General features: G+C 53.8%; 2 protein-coding genes across 2 annotated transcripts in view; one reads left to right on the top strand and one right to left on the bottom strand.

The window, feature by feature from the left end:
* The window catches only part of LOC119969947 (succinyl-CoA:3-ketoacid coenzyme A transferase 1, mitochondrial-like), a 30176-nt gene extending 27499 nt beyond the window's left edge, over positions 1-2677 (bottom strand). Inside the window, exon 1 of the mRNA XM_038803914.1 lies at positions 2634-2677. Coding sequence (XP_038659842.1) covers positions 2634-2677 — 44 coding nt within the window. The remainder of the gene's footprint in view (positions 1-2633) is intronic.
* A 2184-nt stretch (positions 2678-4861) lies between these two features.
* On the top strand, positions 4862-16356 carry LOC119970791 (5'-AMP-activated protein kinase catalytic subunit alpha-1-like). Its single transcript, XM_038805966.1, has 3 exons — positions 4862-5386; positions 12011-12137; positions 15280-16356. Exons 1-3 carry the CDS (start codon positions 4958-4960, stop codon positions 15534-15536), a joined length of 813 nt encoding a protein of 270 aa, XP_038661894.1. The 5' UTR covers positions 4862-4957; the 3' UTR covers positions 15537-16356.
* Positions 16357-17043: the final 687 nt, after the last annotated feature.

Below are 17043 nucleotides of genomic sequence, written 5' to 3'. Positions count from 1 at the left end.
TCTGACATCCCTCCTATATCTCCACCCTGAACCTTATAGTTATGTCCCCTTGTAACAGCTACATCCACCCGAGGAAAAAGTCGCTGAACGTCAACTCTCTCTATCCCCCTCATCATCTTATACACCTCAATTAAGTCACACCTCATCCTCCTTCGCTCCAATGAGAAAAGCCCTAGCTCCCTCAACCTTTCCCCATAAGACCTACCCTTCAATCCAGGCAGCATCCTGGTAAATCTCCTTTGCACCCTTTCCAATGCTTCCACATCCTTCCTACAATGCGGTGACCAGAACTGCTCACAATACTCCAAATGTGGTCTCACCGGGGTCCTGTACAGTTGCAGCATAACCTCACAGCTCTTAAACTCAATCCCCCCTAATGCTAACACTATAGGCTTTCTTCACGGCTCTATCCACTTGGGTGGCAACATTCGGAGATCTATGGACATGAACTGGTGTCACCAGCAAATTTGCTAACCCAACCTTCAACTCCATCATCCAAGTCATTGATAAAAATCACAAATGGTTGAGGACCCAGCACTGATCCCTGTGGTACTCCGCTGGTGACTGGGCTCCAGGATGCAAATTTACCATCTACCACCACCCTCTGCTTCTATGTGATAGCCAGTTACTTATCCAATCGGCCAAATTTCCCTCTATGCCATGCCTCCTTACTTTCTGCATGAGCCGACCATGGGGAACCTTATCAGACGCCTTACTAAAATCCATGTATATGACATCAACTGCTCTACCTTCATCTATGTACTTGGTTACTTCCTGAAGGAACACAATCAAACATGTGAGGCAAGATGTACCCCTCACAAATCCGTGCTGACTGTCCTGGATTAAGCTGTACCTTTCCAAATGATCATAAATCCTATCCCTCAGGACCCTTTCCAATAATTTACCTATGACCGAAGTGAGACTAAACGGCCTATAATTCCCAGGGTTATACCTGTTCCCTTTCTTGAACAAGGGGACAACATTCGCCTCTCTCCAGTCTTCTGGCACTATTCCTGTAGACAGTGAGGACATAAAGATCAAACTCAAAGACTCAGCAATGCTACTCCTCCACTTTTACCACCTTCCCTAATCTTACTGAAGCATCTAAACCCCGGAACCTCTAACAACCATTCCTGCCCCTGTTCTATCCACGTCTCCGTAAGTGGCCACAACATCGTACTCCCAGGTACCAATCCATGCTTCAAGCTTACCAACCTTATTCCTGATGCTCCTCGCATTGAAGTAGACACACTTCAACCCACCTTCATGCCTGCAGGTCCACTCTTGTGACCTTGGTACCTTCCTCAATACTGCACTACCCTCAACTTCCTGAACTCCAGCAACGCTATCTCCTGGACTACAAATCAGTTTACCCACCCCCCTGCCAAATTAGTTTAAACCCTCCCCGAAGAGCTGTCGCAAATTTCCCTCCCAGGATATTGGTGCCCCTCTGGTTCAGGTGCAAACCGTCCTGCCTGTACAGGTCCCACCTTCTCCAGAATGTGCTCCAATTATCCATGTAACTGAAACCCTCCCTCCTACACCATCCCTGCAGCCATGTGGTTATCTGCGCACTCTCCCTGTTCCTCACCTCGCTAGCACGTGGCGCCGGCAGCAAACCAGAGATGACAACACGGTCTGTCCTGGCTCTCAGCTTCCACCCTAGCTCCCTGAATTCCTGTTTTACTCCCCGTCCCTTTTCCTACCTATATCATTGATGCCGATGTGTACCACCACTTGTGGCTGCTCCCCCTCCCCCTTAAGGATCCTGAAAACACAATCGGAGACGTCGCGGACCTTGGCACCCAGGAGGCAACACACCAACCGTGAACATCTATCGCTGCCACAGAACCGCCTATCTGTACCTCTAACTATAGAGTCTCCAATAACTAATGCTCTCCTCTTCCCCCCCCCCCCCCCCCTTCCCTTCTGAGCCACAGGGACAGACTCAGTGCCAGAGACTTGGTCACCCTGGCTTACCTCTGATAGGTTCCCCCCCCGCCCCCACAACAGTATTCAAAACGGTATACCTGTTATAGAGGGGAGTAACCGCAGTGGATCTCTGCACTGACTGCTTCTGCCCCCTCCTTTTAAACGTCACCCAGCTACCTTCATTCTGAGGAGTAACTACATCCCTGCAGCTTCTATCTATAACCGACTCTGCCTCCCGAATGATCCTCAGTTCATCCTGCTCCAGCTCCAGTTCCCTAACACGGTCTCTGAGGAGCTAGGAGATGGTGCAGTTCCCGCAGGTGAACTCAGCTGGGCCATTGACGGTGTCCCTCACCTCGAACATCCTGCAGGAGGAACATTGCACTGCTCTCTCTGCCATCCCTTCCATTTATCCACTTGGCAATTACAGAGAGAAAGGTGCAATGAAGTTACTGTGAAAAGCCCCTAGTCGCCACACTCCGGCGCCTGTTCAGGTACACGGAGGAAGAACCCAGAATGTCCAATTCACCGAACAAGCACCTCATTTGAGACTTGAGGGAGGAAACCGGAGCACCCGGAGGAAACCCACGCAGACACTGGGAGAACGTGCAGACTCCGCACAGACAGTGACTCAAGCCGGGTCCTGGTGCTGTGAGGCAACAGTGCTAAGAACTGTGCTACCGTACCACTTCACCGCTCACCCTTCCTTTTCCCTTTCCCCTTCCCCTCGCATCACCCACAACATCTCTAATTCCTTTCTACGCCCTCAAACCCACCGCACCATTTCCTAATATTCAACCCCTACCCCAATGCTCGCCCCCCCCCCCCCCCCCAACCTCAATGGACAGCAAGAAGTGTCTGTCCGGTAAATGATTCACCTGAGGAAGGAGCAGTGCTCCGAAAGCTCGTGTTTGAAACAAACATGTTGGATTTTAACCTGGTGTTGTAAGACTTCTTACTGTGCTCACCCCAGTCCAACGCCGGCATCTCCACATCTTCACAACATTGCCATCTATTCCTTCTCCCCCGTGTGTTTATCGAGTTCCCATTTAATCACCCTGCGCGTTTCACTACAACTACTCCCAGGGAGTTCCACGTTTTCACAGTAACGTCATTGCAGCGTTAATGTAAGCCTACTTGTGACAATAATAAAGATTATTATAATTATTAGAGAAGTTCCTCCTGAGCTCTCTGTTGTACTGATTGGTCGGTATGTTCTGCAGGTGATGCCAGTTCTGGTTTCTGCAACTGGAAATGTTTTATTTTTCATTTTCTTACCTTTTTATAATATTAAAGGACCACTGCCAGCTCAGCCTTGGCATAGGGTTTTGTAGAGAAAGGGGCCCCAGCCTGTTCATCCATTCCAGATACTAAAACGAAATGCTGTGGGTGCAGAAAACCTGAAAGTAAAGAGTGGATAGTGCTGGAAACACTCGGCAAAGAGGAGTAAGTTCCCGCTGCAGGTGGTTGATGTCTCACTGGAGTGCGGGGGGGGGGGGGGGGGGGGGTAGATACAGATCAAACATTCCCTGATTCTGATGAAAGGTCACAGACCTGAAATGCTAACCTCTGGACAGCCTTTGTTAATATTACATAGAACAGTACAGACCCCTCGGCCCACGATGTTGTGCCGACCATTTATCCAAATCTAAGATCAACCTAACCTACACCCCTTCAATTTACTGCTGTCCATGTGCCTGTCCAAGAGTCGCTTAAATGTCCCTAATGACTCTGACTCCACCATCTCTGCTGGCAGTGCATTCCACGCACCCACCACTCTCTGTGTAAAGAACCTACCTCTAATATCTCCCCTACACCTTCCTCCAATCACCTTAAAATTATGTCCCCTCTTGACAGCCATTTCCACCCTGGGGAAAAGTCTCTGGCTATCCACTCTATCCATGCCTCTCATCACCTTGTACACCTCTATCAAATCACCTCTCTGCCTTCTTTGCTCCAGTGAGAAAAGCCCTAGCTCCCTCAACCTTTCTTCATAAGACATGATCTCCAGTCAGGCAGCATCCTGGTAAATCTCCTCTGTACCCTCTCCAAAGCATCCACATTCTTTCGAATAATGAGGCGACCAGAACTGGACACAATATTCAAAGTGTAGTCTAACTAGAGTTTTATAAAGCTGCAGCAAAACCTTGCGGCTCTTAAACTCAATCCCCCTGTTAATGAAAGCCAACACACCATACGCCTTCTTAACAACCCTATCAACCTCGGTGGCAACTTTGAGGGTTCTGTGTATGTGGACCCCAAGATCCCTCTTTTCCTCCACACTTCAAAGAATCCTGCCTTTAACCCTGTATTCAGCTTTCAAATTCGACCTTCCAAAATTAATCACTTCACATTTATCTGGGTTGAAATCCATCTGCCACTTCTTAGCTCTGCATCCTGTCAATGTCCTGCTGTAACCTGCAACAGCCCTCCACACTATCTACAACTCCACCAACCTAATAGTTTTTTTTTGTAAATAATTTTTATTGGAATTTTTGAAAAATAAATATCGACAGAACAATAATAGCAATATCAATAATAAACACCCCCCGGCACCCTTAACAACGCGTAACAGCCCCCCCCCCCCCCCCCCCCAGCCCAATAAACAACAAAATAACTTAACAATAAGAAAACTAACTTAAACACTATCCCCCTAAACCCCCCCCCCCCCCCCCCCCCCCCCAGGTTGCTGCTGCTGCTGACCTAGTTCCTTATCGTTGAGCCAGAAAGTCGAGGAAAGGCTGCCACCTCCTAAAGAACCCTTGTACCGACCCCCTCAGGGCGAACTTGACTCTCTCCAGCTTAATGAATCCTGCCAAGTCATTAATCCAGGTGTCCACGCTCGGAGGTCTCGCATCTTTCCACTGCAGCAAGATCCTTCGCCACCAACCTAATAGTTGATGAGCTGTCTGTACTGGTAACATTCTTGTAAAGGAATGCTGTCCGTTCTTTCAGGGAACACGAGTGGTTTAAGCTGGACCTGCCCAAGTACCTGTTCCCAGAGGATCCGGCCTACAGCACCAGCATGATCGATGATGAAGCCCTGAAGGAAGTGTGTGAGAAGTTTGAGTGCAGCGAAGAGGAGGTGTTGAACTGTTTGTACAGCCATAACCACCAGGATCCACTGGCTGTGGCCTACCACCTCATCATTGACAACCGGCGCATCATGAACGAGGCCAAGGATTTCTACCTGGCCTCCAGCCCGCCCGACAGTGCCTCCTTCCTCGACGATCAACACTTTGTCTCCAGGGTTCACCCTGAGCGGGTGCCCTTCCTGGTGGCAGAGGCTGCTCCTAGGCCCAGGCACACCCTGGACGAGCTGAACCCTCAGAAATCCAAACACCCAGGGGTGCGCCGAGCCAAGTGGCACCTGGGCATCCGGAGCCAGAGCCGGCCAAACGACATCATGGCTGAAGTGTGTCGTGCCATGAAACAGCTGGGGTACGAATGGAAGGTGAGAAACTGCGGGGGTATGGGGTTGGGTTTAAACAGCGGGGGTATGGGGTAGGGTGAGAAACTGCGGGGGTATGGGGGGGGAGAGTGAAAAACTGCGGGGGTATGGGGTAGGGTGAGAAACTGCGGGGGTATGGAGAGAGTGAGAAACAGCTGGGGTACGGGGCGAGAGTGAGAAACAGCTGGGGTACGGGGCGAGAGTGAGAAACAGCTGGGGTACGGGGAGAGAGAGAAACAGCTGGGGTACGGGGGAGAGAGTGAGAAACAGCTGGGGTACCGGGAGAGAGTGAGAAACCAGCTGGGGTACGGGGAGAGAGTGAGAAACAGCTGGGGTACGGGGAGAGAGAGAGAAACAGCTGGGGTACGGGGAGAGAGTGAGAAACAGCTGGGGTACGGGGAGAGAGTGAGAAACAGCTGGGGTACGGGGGAGAGAGAAACAGCTGGGGTACGGGGGGGAGTGTGAGAAACAGCTGGGGTACGGGGAGAGAAACAGCTGGGGTACGGGGAGAGTGAGAAACAGCTGGGGTACGGGGAGAGAAACAGCTGGGGTACGGGGAGAGAGAGAAACAGCTGGGGTGCGGGGAGAGAAACAGCTGGGGTACGGGGAGAGTGAGAAACAGCTGGGGTACAGGGGAGAGTGAGAAACAGCTGGGGTACGGGGAGAGAGTGAGAAACAGCTGGGGTACGGGGAGAGAGTGAGAAACAGCTGGGGTACGGGGAGAGTGAGAAACAGCTGGGGTACGGGGAGAGAGTGAGAAACAGCTGGGGTACGGGGAGAGAGTGAGAAACAGCTGGGGTACGGGGGAGAGTGAGAACAGCTGGGTACGGGAGGAGAGTGAGAAACAGCTGGGGTACGGGGGAGAGTGAGAAACAGCTGGGGTACGGGGAGAGTGAGAAACAGCTGGGGTACGGGGGAGAGAGTGAGAAACAGCTGGGGTACGGGGAGAGTGAGAAAAAGCTGGGGTATGGGGAGAGAGTGAGAAACAGCTGGGGTACGGGGAGAGAGAGAAACAGCTGGAGTACGGGGAGAGAGTGAGAAACAGCTGGGGTGCGGGGAGCGAGAGAAACAGCTGGGGTACGGGGAGAGTGAGAAACAGCTGGGGTACGGGGGGAGTGAGAAACAGATGGGGTACGGGGGGAGTTAGAAACAGCTGGGGGAGGGGAGAGTGAGAAACAGCATGGGTACGGGGAAGAGAGAGGAGATTTGAGAAACAGTGGGGTACGGTGGAGAGATGGGAGAAGAACCAGCCTGGGTTACGGGGGAGGGGGAGAGAGTAGAAAAAGCTTGGGTAGGGGGGACGTGTGAGAAACATCGGGGTACGGGGAGAGACAAACAGCCTGGTGGGTAGGGTGAGAGTGAGCAAACAGCTGGTGTACGGGGAGAGAAAAAGCTGGGGTACGGGGAGAGAGATAGAAACAGCGGGGTGCTGGGAGAGGAAACAGCTGGGGATGCGGGAGAGAGTGAGAAACAGCTGGGGTACGGGGGAGTAGGTGAGAAACAGCTGGGGTACGGGGGGAGAGAGTGACAACAGGTGGGGTACGGGGAGGAGAGTGGAAAAACAGCTGGGGTACGGGGAGAGGTGCGGAAACAGATGGGGTACGGGGGGAGTGAGAAACAGCGGGGGGTACGGGGAGAGAGTGAGGAAAACAGCTGGGGTACAGGGGAGAGTGGAGAAACAGCTGGGGTACGGGGAGAGAGTGAGAAACAGCTGGGGTACGGGGAGGAGTGAAAACAGCTTGGGTACGGGGAGAGTCGAGTAACGCTGGGTATGGGGAGTGAGACAGCTAGCTGGGGTACGGGGGGAGAGAGAAACAGCTGGGTACGGGGAGAGTGAGAAACAGCTGGGGTACGGGGGGAGAGAGAAACAGCTGGGGTACGGGGAGAGAGAGAAACAGCTGGGGTAGGGGGGGAGAGTGAGAAACAGATGGGGTAGGGGGAGAGAGAAAACAGCTGGGGTACGGGGAGAGAGAGAGAAACAGCTGGGGTACGGGGAGAGAGAGAAACAGCGGGGGTGACGGAGAGAGAGAGAGAAACAGCTGGGGTACGGGGAGAGAATGAGAAACAGCTGAGGTACGGGGGGAGAGAGAAACAGCTGGGTGGGGACGGGGAGAGAGTGAAAACAGCTGGGGTACGGGGAGGAGAGTGAGAGAACAGCTGGGGTACGGGGAAGAGGAGGAGATGAGAAAACAGCTGGGGTACGGGGAGAGAATGAGAAACAGCTGGGGTACGGGGAGAGAGTGAGAAACAGCTGGGGTACGGGGAGAGAGTGAGAAACAGCTGGGGTACGGGGAGAGAGTGAGAAACAGCTGGGGTATGGGGAGAGAGTGAGAAACAGCTGGGGTACGGGGGGAGAGAGTGAGAAACAGCGGGGTCGCGGGGACGGAGAGTGAGAAACAGCTGGGGTCGGGGAGGAGAATGAGAAACAGCTGGGACGGGGGGGAGTGAGAAACAGCTGGGGTACGGGGAGAGAGTGAGAAAACAGCGGGGTACGGGGGGGAGAGTGAGAAAAAGCTGGGGTACGGGGAGAGTGAGAAACAGCTGGGGTACGGGGAGAGAGTGAGAAACAGCTGGGGTACGGGGAGAGAGTGAGAAACAGCTGGGGTACGGGGAGGAGTGAGAAACAGCTGGGGTACGGGGAGAGAAACAGCTGGGGTACGGGGAGAGTGAGAAACAGCTGGGGTACGGGGAGAGAGAAACAGCTGGGGTACGGGGAGAGAGTGAGAAACAGCTGGGGTATGGGGAGAGAGAGAAACAGCTGTGGTACGGGGGGAGAGTGAGAAACAGCTGGGGTACGGGGAGAGAGTGAGAAACAGCTGGGGTACGGGGAGAGAGTGAGAAACAGCTGGGGTACGGGGAGAGAGAGAGAAACAGCTGGGGTACGGGGAGAGAGAGAAACAGCTGGGGTACGGGGAGAGAGAAACAGCTGGGGTACGGGGAGAGTGAGAAACAGCTGGGTACGGGGAGAGAGAAACAGCTGGGGTACGGGGAGAGAGTGAGAAACAGCTGGGGTATGGGGGAGAGAGAGAAACAGCTGGGGTACGGGGGGAGAGTGAGAAACAGCTGGGGTACGGGGAGAGAGTGAGAAACAGCTGGGGTACGGGGAGAGAGAGAAACAGCTGGGGTACGGGGAGAGAGTGAGAAACAGCTGGGGTATGGGGAGAGAGAGAAACAGCTGGGGTATGGGGGGAGAGTGAGAAACAGCTGGGGTACGGGGAGAGAAACAGCTGGGGTACGGGGAGAGGAGAGAAACAGCTGGGGTATGGGGGAGAGAGAAACAGCTGTGGTACGGGGGGAGAGTGAGAAACAGCTGGGGTACGGGGAGAGAGTGAGAAACAGCTGGGGTACGGGGGGAGTGAGAAACAGCTGGGGTGCGGGGAGAGAGTGAGAAACAGCTGGGGTACGGGGAGAGAGTGAGAAACAGCTGGGGTACGGGGAGAGTGAGAAACAGCTGGGGTACGGGGAGAGAGTGAAACAGCTGGGGTACGGGGAGAGAGTGAGAAACAGCTGGGGTACGAGGAGAGAGTGAGAAACAGCTGGGGTACGGGGAGAGAGAAACAGCTGGGGTACGGGGAGAGAGTGAGAAACAGCTGGGGTGCGGGGAGAGAGTGAGAAACAGCTGGGGTACGGGGAGAGAATGAGAAACAGCTGGGGTACGGGGAGAGTGAGAAATAGCTGGGGTACGGGGAGAGTGAGAAACAGCTGGGGTACGGGGAGAGTGAGAAACAGCTAGGGTACGGGGAGAGTGAGAAACTGCGGGGGTACGGGGAGAGAGTGAGAAACAGCTGGGGTACGGGGAGAGAGTGAGAAACAGCTGGGGTACGGGGAGAGAGAAACAGCTGGGGTACGGGGAGAGAGAGAAACAGCTGGGGTACGGGGAGAGTGAGAAACAGCTGGGGTACGGGGAGAGAGAAACAGCTGGGGTACGGGGGGAGTGAGAAACAGCTGGGGTATGGGGAGAGAGAGAAACAGCTGTGGTACGGGGGGAGCGTGAGAAACAGCTGGGGTACGGGGAGAGAGTGAGAAACAGCTGGGGTACGGGGAGAGAGAGAAACAGCTCGGGTACGGGGAGAGAGAGAAACAGCTGGGGTACGGGGAGAGAGAAACAGCTGGGGTACGGGGAGAGTGAGAAACAGCTGGGGTACGGGGAGAGAGAAACAGCTGGGGTACGGGGAGAGAGTGAGAAACAGCTGGGGTATGGGGAGAGAGAAACAGCTGGGGTACGGGGGGAGAGTGAGAAACAGCTGGGGTACGGGGGAGAGAGTGAGAAACAGCTGGGGTACGGGGAGAGAGAGAAACAGCTGGGGTACGGGGGGAGTGAGAAACAGCTGGGGTATGGGGAGAGAGAGAGAAACAGCTGGGGTATGGGGGGGAGAGTGAGAAAACAGCTGGGGTACGGGGAGAGAGAAACAGCTGGGGTACGGGGATGAGAGTGAGAAACAGCTGGGGTATGGGGAGAGAGAGAAACAGCTGGGGTACGGGGGGAGAGTGAGAAACAGCTGGGGTACGGGGAGAGTGAGAAACAGCTGGGGTACGAGGGGAGAGATGAGAAACAGCTGGGGTACGGGGAGAGTGAGAAACAGCTGGGGTACGGGGAGAGTGAGAAACAGCTGGGGTACAGGGGAGAAACAGCTGGGGTACGGGGAGAGAGTGAGAAACAGCTGGGGTACGGGGGGAGTGAGAAACAGCTGGGGTACGGGGGGAGAGTGAGAAACAGCTGGGGTACAGGGGAGAAACAGCTGGGGTACGGGGAGAGTGATATCCTCCTGAACACTTTCACTTCCTTATCTTCCTTCCACGCGCGCTCTATCTCTCTATCCCTCCTTTTTTGTATTATTTTCCCGCACCTTCTCTGATCTGTCCCAGTTTTCTGTGTACTCCTGTAAACCGCTTCTCTCTCCTCCCCTGGCAGCTGGTAAACCCCTATTACTCCTGTGTACTCCTGTAAACCGCTTCTCTCTCCTCCCCTGGCAGCTGGTAAACCCCTATTACTCCTGGGTACTCCTGTAAACCGCTTCTCTCTCCTCCCCTGGCAGCTGGTAAACCCCTATTACTCCTGGGTACTCCTGTAAACCGCTTCTCTCTCCTCCCCTGGCAGCTGGTAAACCCCTATTACTCCTGTAAACCGCTTCTCTCTCCTCCCCTGGCAGCTGGTAAACCCCTATTACTCCTGTGTACTCCTGTAAACCGCTTCTCTCTCCTCCCCTGGCAGCTGGTAAACCCCTATTACTCCTGTGTACTCCTGTAAACCGCTTCTCTCTCCTCCCCTGGCAGCTGGTAAACCCCTATTACTCCTGGGTACTCCTGTAAACCGCTTCTCTCTCCTCCCCTGGCAGCTGATAAACCCCTATTACTCCTGGGTACTCCTGTAAACCGCTTCTCTCTCCTCCCCTGGCAGCTGGTAAACCCCTATTACTCCTGGGTACTCCTGTAAACCGCTTCTCTCTCCTCCCCTGGCAGCTGGTAAACCCCTATTACTCCTGTAAACCGCTTCTCTCTCCTCCCCTGGCAGCTGGTAAACCCCTATTACTCCTGTGTACTCCTGTAAACCGCTTCTCTCTCCTCCCCTGGCAGCTGGTAAACCCCTATTACTCCTGGGTACTCCTGTAAACCGCTTCTCTCTCCTCCCCTGGCAGCCGGTAAACCCCTATTACTCCTGTGTACTCCTGTAAACCGCTTCTCTCTCCTCCCCTGGCAGCTGGTAAACCCCTATTACTCCTGGGTACTCCTGTAAACCGCTTCTCTCTCCTCCCCTGGCAGCTGGTAAACCCCTATTACTCCTGGGTACTCCTGTAAACCGCTTCTCTCTCCTCCCCTGGCAGCTGGTAAACCCCTATTACTCCTGTGTACTCCTGTAAACCGCTTCTCTCTCCTCCCCTGGCAGCTGGTAAACCCCTATTACTCCTGGGTACTCCTGTAAACCGCTTCTCTCTCCTCCCCTGGCAGCTGGTAAACCCCTATTACTCCTGGGTACTCCTGTAAACCGCTTCTCTCTCCTCCCCTGGCAGCTGGTAAACCCCTATTACTCCTGTGTACTCCTGTAAACCGCTTCTCTCTCCTCCCCTGGCAGCTGGTAAACCCCTATTACTCCTGGGTACTCCTGTAAACCGCTTCTCTCTCCTCCCCTGGCAGCTGGTAAACCCCTATTACTCCTGGGTACTCCTGTAAACCGCTTCTCTCTCCTCCCCTGGCAGCTGGTAAACCCCTATTACTCCTGTGTACTCCTGTAAACCGCTTCTCTCTCCTCCCCTGGCAGCTGGTAAACCCCTATTACTCCTGGGTACTCCTGTAAACCGCTTCTCTCTCCTCCCCTGGCAGCTGGTAAACCCCTATTACTCCTGGGTACTCCTGTAAACCGCTTCTCTCTCCTCCCCTGGCAGCTGGTAAACCCCTATTACTCCTGGGTACTCCTGTAAACCGCTTCTCTCTCCTCCCCTGGCAGCTGGTAAACCCCTATTACTCCTGGGTACTCCTGTAAACCGCTTCTCTCTCCTCCCCTGGCAGCTGGTAAACCCCATTACTCCTGTGTACTCCTGTAAACCGCTTCTCTCTCCTCCCCTGGCAGCTGGTAAACCCCTATTACTCCTGTGTACTCCTGTAAACCGCTTCTCTCTCCTCCCCTGGCAGCTGGTAAACCCCTATTATTTACGAGTCCGGAGGATGAACACCACCACAGGCACGTTTTCGAAGATGAGTCTTCAGTTGTATCAGGTGGACAGCCGTACCTATCTGGTGGACTTTCGCAGCATCGAAGGTTATTATTTGTGTGACACCCTCTCCTCAGCTACCCCCCAGCACACCCCCTGGAAAGCGAGCAGCTATCGATCCCCATGAACGCAGCTTCTTCAAGTATCAGGAGAGACGGTTTTGTGAAGGGGAGGTCGTGTCTCACTAACTTGATAGAGTTTTTCGAAGAGGTCACAAAGATGATTGATGCAGGTAGGGCAGTGGATGTTGTCTATATGGACTTCAGTAAGGCCTTTGACAAGGTCCCTCATGGTAGACTGGTACAAAAGGTGAAGTCACACAGGATCAGGGGTGAGCTGGCAAGGTGGATACAGAACAGGCTAGGTCATAGAAGGCAGAGAGTAGCAATGGAAGGGTGCTTTTCTAATTGGAGGGCTGGGACTAGTGGTGTTCCACAGCGATCAGTGCTGGGACCTTTGCTGTTCGTAGTACATATAAATGATTTGGAGGGAAATGTAACTGGTCTGATTAGTAAGTTTGCGGATGACACAAAGGTTGGTGGAATTGCGGATAGCGATGAGGACTGTCAGAGGATACAGCAGGATTTAGATCGTTTGGAGACTTGGGCGGAGAGATGGCAGATGGAGTTTAATTCGGACAAATGCGAGGTAATTCATTTTGGAAGGTCCAGTGCAGGTAGGGAATATACAGTGAATGGGAGAACCCTCAAAGAGTATTGAAAGTCAGAGAGATCTAGGTGTACTGGTCCACAGGTCACTGAAAGGGGCAACACAGGTGGAGAAGGTAGTCAAGAAGGCATACGGCATGCTTGCCTTCATTGGCCGGGGCATTGAGTATAAAAATTGGCAAGTCATGTTGCAACTGTATAGAACCTTAGTTTGATTGGATTTATTATTGCCACATGTATTATTGTACAGTGAAAAGTATTGTTTCTCGCGTGCTGTACAGACAATGCATACCGTACATAGGGAAGGAAGGAGAGACTGGAGAATATAATGTTACAGTTATAGCAAGGTGTAGAGAAAAGATCAACTTAATACGAGGTTGGTCCATTCAAAAGTCTGATGGCAGCAGGGAAGAAGCTGTTCCTGAGTCGGTTGGTACGTGACCTCAAACTTTGGTATCTTTTCCTGACGGAAGAAGGTGGAAGAGAGTATGTCCGGGGTGCGTGGGGTCCTTAATTATGCTGGCTGCCTTTCTGAGGCAGCGGGAATTATAGATAGAGTCAATGGATGGGAGGCTGGTTTGTGTGATGGACATTCACGACCTTTTGTAGTTTCCTGCGGTCTTGGGCAGAGCAGGCTCCATACCAAGCTGTGATACAACCAGAAAGAATGCTTTCCATGGTGTGTCTGTAGGAGTTGGTGAGGGTCGTAGCTGACATGCCAAATTTCCTCAGTCTTCTGAGTTAGGCCACACTTGGAATATAGTGTTCAATTCTGGTCGCCACACTACCAGAAGGATGTGGAGGCTTTAGAGAGGGTGCAGAAGGGATTTACCAGGATGTTGCCTGGTATGGAGGGCATTAGCTATGAGGATAGGTTGAATAAACTCGGTTTGTTCTCACTGGAACGACAAAGGTTGAGGGGCGACCTGATAGAGGTCTACAAAATTATGAGGGGCATAGACACAGTGGATAGTCAGAGGCTTTTCCCCAGGGTAGAGGGGGCAATTACTAGGGGGAATACGTTTAAGTAAGTGAGGGGAGGGAGGGGTACGGGAAGGAGGGGTACGGTAGGAAGTGAGGGAGGGGTACGGTAGTAAGGGAGGGAGGGGTACGGTAGTGAGGGGAGGGAGGGGTACGGGAGGGAGGGGTACGGTAGGAAGGGAGGGAGGGGTACGATAGTGAGGGGAGGGAGGAGTACGGTAGTGAGGGGAGGGAGGGGTACGGTAGTGAGGGGAGGGAGGGGGACGGTAGTGAGGGGAGGGAGGGGTACGGTAGTGAGGGGAGGGAGGGAGACGGTAGTGAGGGGTACGGTAGTGAGGGGAGGGAGCAGTACGGTAGTGAGGGGAGGGAGGGGTACGGGAGGGAGGGGTCCGGCAGTGAGGGAGGGAGGGGTCCGGCAGTGAGGGGAGGGAGTGGTACGGGAGGGAGGGGTCCGGCAGTGAGGGGAGGGAGGGGTCCGGCAGTGAGGGGAGGGAGGGGTCCGGCAGTGAGGGGAGGGAGGCGTCCGGCAGTGAGGGGAGGGAGACGTACGGCAGTGAGGGGAGGGAGGGGTCCGGCAGTGAGGGGAGGGAGGGGTCCGGGAGGGAGGGGTCCGGCAGTGAGGGGAGGGAGGGGTCCGGCAGTGAGGGGAGGGAGGGGTCCGGCAGTGAGGGGAGGGAGGGGTCCGGCAGTGAGGGGAGGGAGGGGTCCGGCGGGGAGGGAGGGGTCCGGCAGTGAGGGGGGGAGGGGTATGGTAGTGAGGGGAGGGAGGGGTACGGCAGTGAGGGGAGGGAGGGGTCCGGCAGTGAGGGGAGGGAGGGGTCGGCAGTGAGGGGAGGGAGGTGTCCGGCAGTGAGGGGAGGGAGGGGGGCAGTGAGGGGAGGGAGGGGTCCGGCAGTGAGGGGGGGAGGGGTATGGTAGTGAGGGGAGGGAGGGGTACGGCAGTGAGGGGAGGGAGGGGTCCGGCAGTGAGGGGAGGGAGGTGTCCGGCAGTGAGGGGAGGGAGGGGGGCAGTGAGGGGAGGGAGGGGTCCGGCAGTGAGGGGAGGGAGGGGTCCGGCAGTGAGGGGAGGGAGGGGTACGGCAGTGAGGGGAGGGAGGGGTCCGGAAGTGAGGGGAGGGAGGGGTCCGGCAGTGAGGGGAGGGAGGGGTCCGGCAGTGAGGGGAGGGAGGGGTACGGCAGTGAGGGAGGGAGGGGTCCGGCAGTGAGGGGAGGGAGGGGTCCGGTAGTGAGGGGTGGGAGGGGTATGGTAGTGAGGGGTACGAGCTGGAATGTAGTGACGGGGGAGGGTGTGTTGGTTTGGGGGTACAATGAGCAAGCTGTGTTGTGTGTGCGGGGAGGGGCTCTGAGAGTGAGATGAAGGTTTGTGGGGGACTACATTTTGTTGGGGTTGTCGGTGCAGAGGTTTGTAGGGCCCAGCACTGTGGTGGATGGGTGTTGTGTGGTAGTGGTTGTGGTGGCCAAGCTTTATGGGGAGGGTGCAGTGTGCTGATGGTATATTGTTTCTTTTTCTCGTATTAATTGATGTCTGTGTTATTAACAGCGGAAGAGGTGATTGAGCCCAAATCCGGTTCCACCACGCCTCGGCGTTCCGGCTCCATCGGCAGCTACCACCGGAGCAGCTCCAAAAACGACTCCGACACTGATTCCACAGGGAAGCCTGCTGAGGGGGCCATGTCGTGGTCTGGGACCTCACTGGGAGAGTCTGGCCTCCCCTCTGAGCTGAACCCAAGACCTGGCAGTCACATCGTTGAATTCTTCGAAATGTGCGCTAACCTGATCAAACTACTGGCTCGATAATGGGTGCCAGTCCCTCCTATCTCTGACTCCACATTACAGTCTGATTGACTTTCACAAGCAATGCACAAAGCAACATGGATAAACAGATTAATGCTTCAAAACATCTTGCCCTAAACCTCTATCATCTATAGCGGTAAGCTGCCGCCGGCAATGTGAATCAGGAAGTGAGGCTGACAGTCCAGAGTTACTAATATGTTCCTTTTCTCTGTCTCACTTGCTAGCCCTGTCCTTAGCTGTCTATAGCTGGTGGTACGCTGATGTGAATCCATTGCTTTGCTGCGTATTTTACAATGTGGAAGCATCATACGTCGGACTGGACCTTTTGGAGTGTTTGCCCCTGCAACACTCGCCCCTATCTGATCTAGTTGTCCAGTATCTACCCATTGATTGGAACCGATTCAAACCCAACTCGGCAAGTGAATTCAGCAAGGGATGATCAGAATCGTCTGGCAGCCCTTCACATGGAGAGGCTTGGCAATGAAAAGTCCCAAAGATACACCCAGCCAACACCACTGTGCAACAGATATTGTTGCATACACTGATGGTGTTGGCGTGTCTTCCCATAGTAATACTGTAGTGCTGTATTGAACAGTGACTCTCTGGGCTTTTGTCCACAGATCATTGCAAAGTTTCCAACTCTTTATTCCGATAATGTTAGCTTGACCGCCTTCTGTGACCCTGTGAGTAGATGGTTTCGCCGTAGGAATGTACCGGGTTCTGTATCCTCAGATGATCAGAAGCGTTTATAGTTCACTGGAGCCTGGGTGTGGGAACTGGGTCTGCTGTGTGACTTGGGGAGAGGTGTAGCTGGAAAGGAAAATCCTGTGTTGACTCGTATTTTAAATAGTAACTTTAATACAGTGAAAGATCCCAGTTTCCTGAACTCTGGATTAGCCAAGTTGTATTTTCTTTGTACACGTGACAGCCATCAAAATACCTTCCCGGGGAGATTCACAGGTTGGGATGCTAGCTGTCCCTCGGGCATTGGCATTATGGAGCTTGGGTATTGGGACTGAATATTCAGTGTGATCTGGCAAGGGACGAGGTGGAAGACAAACTCTTGGGGCTCGAATGACGCCAAGGTCATGAGGTGGAAGCTGACCTTATGAGTTTCAGGCTCTCCGCTCCCATGGCCATTCATTGTGAATTTTTGTGTTACCGTGCTAGATTTAAGGGTAGTCAGGCAGGCGTACGGCAGAGTAAGATGGCTATCTGGTCTTGAGAACTGTCGAGGGACCTTTAATCTGTATTTAAACCTGTGTACCTGCCCTGGGCGTTCCCTCTCATTTACCCCCTCATGGCAAAGTCAGCATTTGTTGCCTGTCCTTCATTGGATTGGATTGGATTGGATTGGATTTGTTTATTGTCACGTGTACCGAGGTACAGTGAAAAGTATTTTTCTGCAAGCAGCTCAACAGATCATTCAGTACATGGGAAGAAAAGGGAATTAAACAAAATTCAAGAAAATACATAATAGGGCAACACAGGATATACAATGTAACTACAT

This window comes from Scyliorhinus canicula, chromosome 8, assembly GCF_902713615.1.
Source record: "Scyliorhinus canicula chromosome 8, sScyCan1.1, whole genome shotgun sequence".
Classification (NCBI taxonomy): Eukaryota; Metazoa; Chordata; class Chondrichthyes; order Carcharhiniformes; family Scyliorhinidae; genus Scyliorhinus; species Scyliorhinus canicula.
Note: the sequence above shows the minus strand (reverse complement) of the source record. Positions and strands in the feature narration are given on the sequence as shown.

Coding starts and splice junctions, on each gene's coding strand:
- LOC119970791 (XM_038805966.1), top strand. CDS start 4,958: ATGATCGATGATGAAGCCCTGAAGGAAGTGTGTGAGAAGTTTGAGTGC. Junction 5,387..12,010: donor AGCTGGGGTACGAATGGAAG/GTGAGAAACTGC, acceptor CTCCCCTGGCAG/CTGGTAAACCCCTATTATTT. Junction 12,138..15,279: donor GGACTTTCGCAGCATCGAAG/GTTATTATTTGT, acceptor TGTTATTAACAG/CGGAAGAGGTGATTGAGCCC.